The sequence below is a fragment of the Anopheles cruzii genome, chromosome 3, assembly GCF_943734635.1.
Source record: "Anopheles cruzii chromosome 3, idAnoCruzAS_RS32_06, whole genome shotgun sequence".
NCBI classification, from domain to species: domain Eukaryota; kingdom Metazoa; phylum Arthropoda; class Insecta; order Diptera; family Culicidae; genus Anopheles; species Anopheles cruzii.
In genome coordinates this window covers 13,628,831-13,631,006 of record NC_069145.1, presented here as the reverse complement: position 1 = coordinate 13,631,006, position 2,176 = coordinate 13,628,831, and the positions used below count along the sequence as shown (strand labels likewise).

The following is a 2,176-nucleotide window of genomic DNA, read 5'->3' as shown; positions in this document are numbered from 1 at the left end:
CCGGAGGCGTTCTCCAGACAGGCGGACGACAAATTTACTGAAACACGACAAGAGATCCTCGGGGCCGCGTTTCGTTTCGTACCAACGTCGTCCACAATGGCCGCAGGATGCCGAGATTTTTCTGTCGTTTCCACCAGCACCGCGAGCGTCACGATTCTTCCATTTTCCGCACGTTTAATTCCATAATTGTCCATTCCGCGCAAACAATCGGAATTTATTCTAACGAACATATTTTTTCTCTGATTTTTTGCAGACTCACAATCAAGGGCCATGCCCGCAGATTGAGGTCGGTCGAGACTTCAAGGATTGAAGTGGGCAAATGAAATATTCATTGCGGTTCTGCTCGATGTTCACTGTGAAGTGTGAGGCGCGAAAGTAGGACAAAAGTGAACCTAGTAGCTAGTGAAACATGACGGACTTACTGCTGGCGCCACACGGTGGAGAGTTGAGTCATTTGTGGAAGTAATCGTCGGCCGGAAGTGCAGCAAACAGCAGAGGATAGTTACTGGCGGCGTGGTCCGAGGGTGCGCAGGTGCCCAATGCAGAAGCCCCACGATCGACGGACGCGCCTCCATCATGAACGCCTCAGCCATCAACTATGAGGTACAGATTCTGCTCGCCAACGGCACCGGCGGATCCGAGACGGCGACGCTCTCTGGCGGGAACTTTAGCCACCACGGCGAGCTGAACGACAGCCACCTGGCGGCGGTGTCCTGCTACGACGACTACCCGCCCAACGAGCTGCTGGTGGAGTTCGAGTTCTGGATCAGCGGCGTCGTGATGAACGCCGTTGCGCTGATCGGAATCCTGGGCAACATTTTCTCTATGGTGATCCTATCGCGGCCGCAGATGCGCTCGAGCATCAACTACCTGCTGATCGGGCTGGCCCGCTGCGACACGGTGCTCATCCTAACCTCGGTGCTGATCTTCGGCCTGTGCGCGATCTACCCGCACACGGGCTACCTTTACTACTACCACTACCAGATCTTCCCGAAGATCTCGCTGGTGGTGTACCCGTTGGCGATGATCGCCCAGACGGCCAGCGTGTACCTCACGCTAACCGTTACGCTCGAGCGGTACGTGGCCGTATGCCATCCGTTGCGGGCCCGAGCCCTCTGCACGTACGGCCGGGCGCGGCTGTACGTCGTCGGCATCCTGATCTTCTCGATCCTCTACAACCTGCCCCGGTTCTGGGAGGTGACGCTCATCTCCTCGAAGCATCCGGACACCGGGCTCACGATCTACTGCGTGAAGGCGTCCGACATGCGGACTGACGCGACCTACATCAAAATATACATCCACTGGCTGTACATGATCTTCGTGTACTTCCTGCCGTTCAGTCTGATCTCGTTCTTTAACCTAATGATCTACCGGCAGGTGCGGCGGGCGAACAAGGAACGCCAGCGGCTGTCGCGCTCGGAGAAGCGCGAAATCGGCCTGGCCACGATGCTGATCTGTGTGGTGATCGTGTTCCTGCTCTGCAATCTGCCCGCCATGATGATCAACATCGTCGAGGCGTTCTACAATGTGATCATCGAGTATATGGTGAAGGTGTCGAACCTACTAGTGACCATCAACTCGAGCGTCAACTTCTTCATCTACGTCATCTTCGGCGAGAAGTTTAAGCGGATTTTTCTTCTCCTCTTTTGCAAACCGCGCGGCCGCCAGTCGCCGGACGACGGGCTGATCCACGACGACAGCTCGTTCTCGAACGGTGACGCCAGCAACCGGAACTCGGGCCGCTTCCAGCGGGTCGGCACCACGCGCAGCACGTCCACGAAGCTGAGCAACTGCAGCATGCGCACGATCCGCACGACCGTGCGGAGTACGCGGGCCCCATCGCCCGGGCCGATCGTCTACTATCCGGCGCGGGACACGCTGCCCCGTCTTACCCAGCCGCCGGCGATCACGAGGAGCAGCTCCATGTTCCCGGACTGGAACCGGACCGAGAACGGTACGAACGGCGGCATCATGATGGCGTCCTCCGGCTTCTAGCTGGACGCTCGCCGCTGGCACAGCGTACTCACCGTCGACCCGCCAATCGGCACCGAGGTTTCTAGCTTTAATCTGTAGACGTGGACGCCCGGGCTGGATTGAGTTTGAATTTTAATTTCCGCCAATCTCGGGCACGTTTCCCGTGCGAGATCACCCGGTTTCCGTCCTCGCGTCGGGCGCG

At 58.0% G+C, this 2,176-nt stretch overlaps 1 protein-coding gene across 1 annotated transcript; it reads left to right on the top strand.

Annotated features, from left to right (window-relative positions):
- The first annotated feature begins 576 nt into the window (after positions 1-576).
- Positions 577-2,176, top strand: LOC128272258 (FMRFamide receptor-like). The gene has a single exon (XM_053010034.1). The coding sequence runs from the start codon at positions 577-579 to the stop codon at positions 1,993-1,995; it is 1,419 nt and encodes a 472-aa protein (XP_052865994.1). The 3' UTR covers positions 1,996-2,176.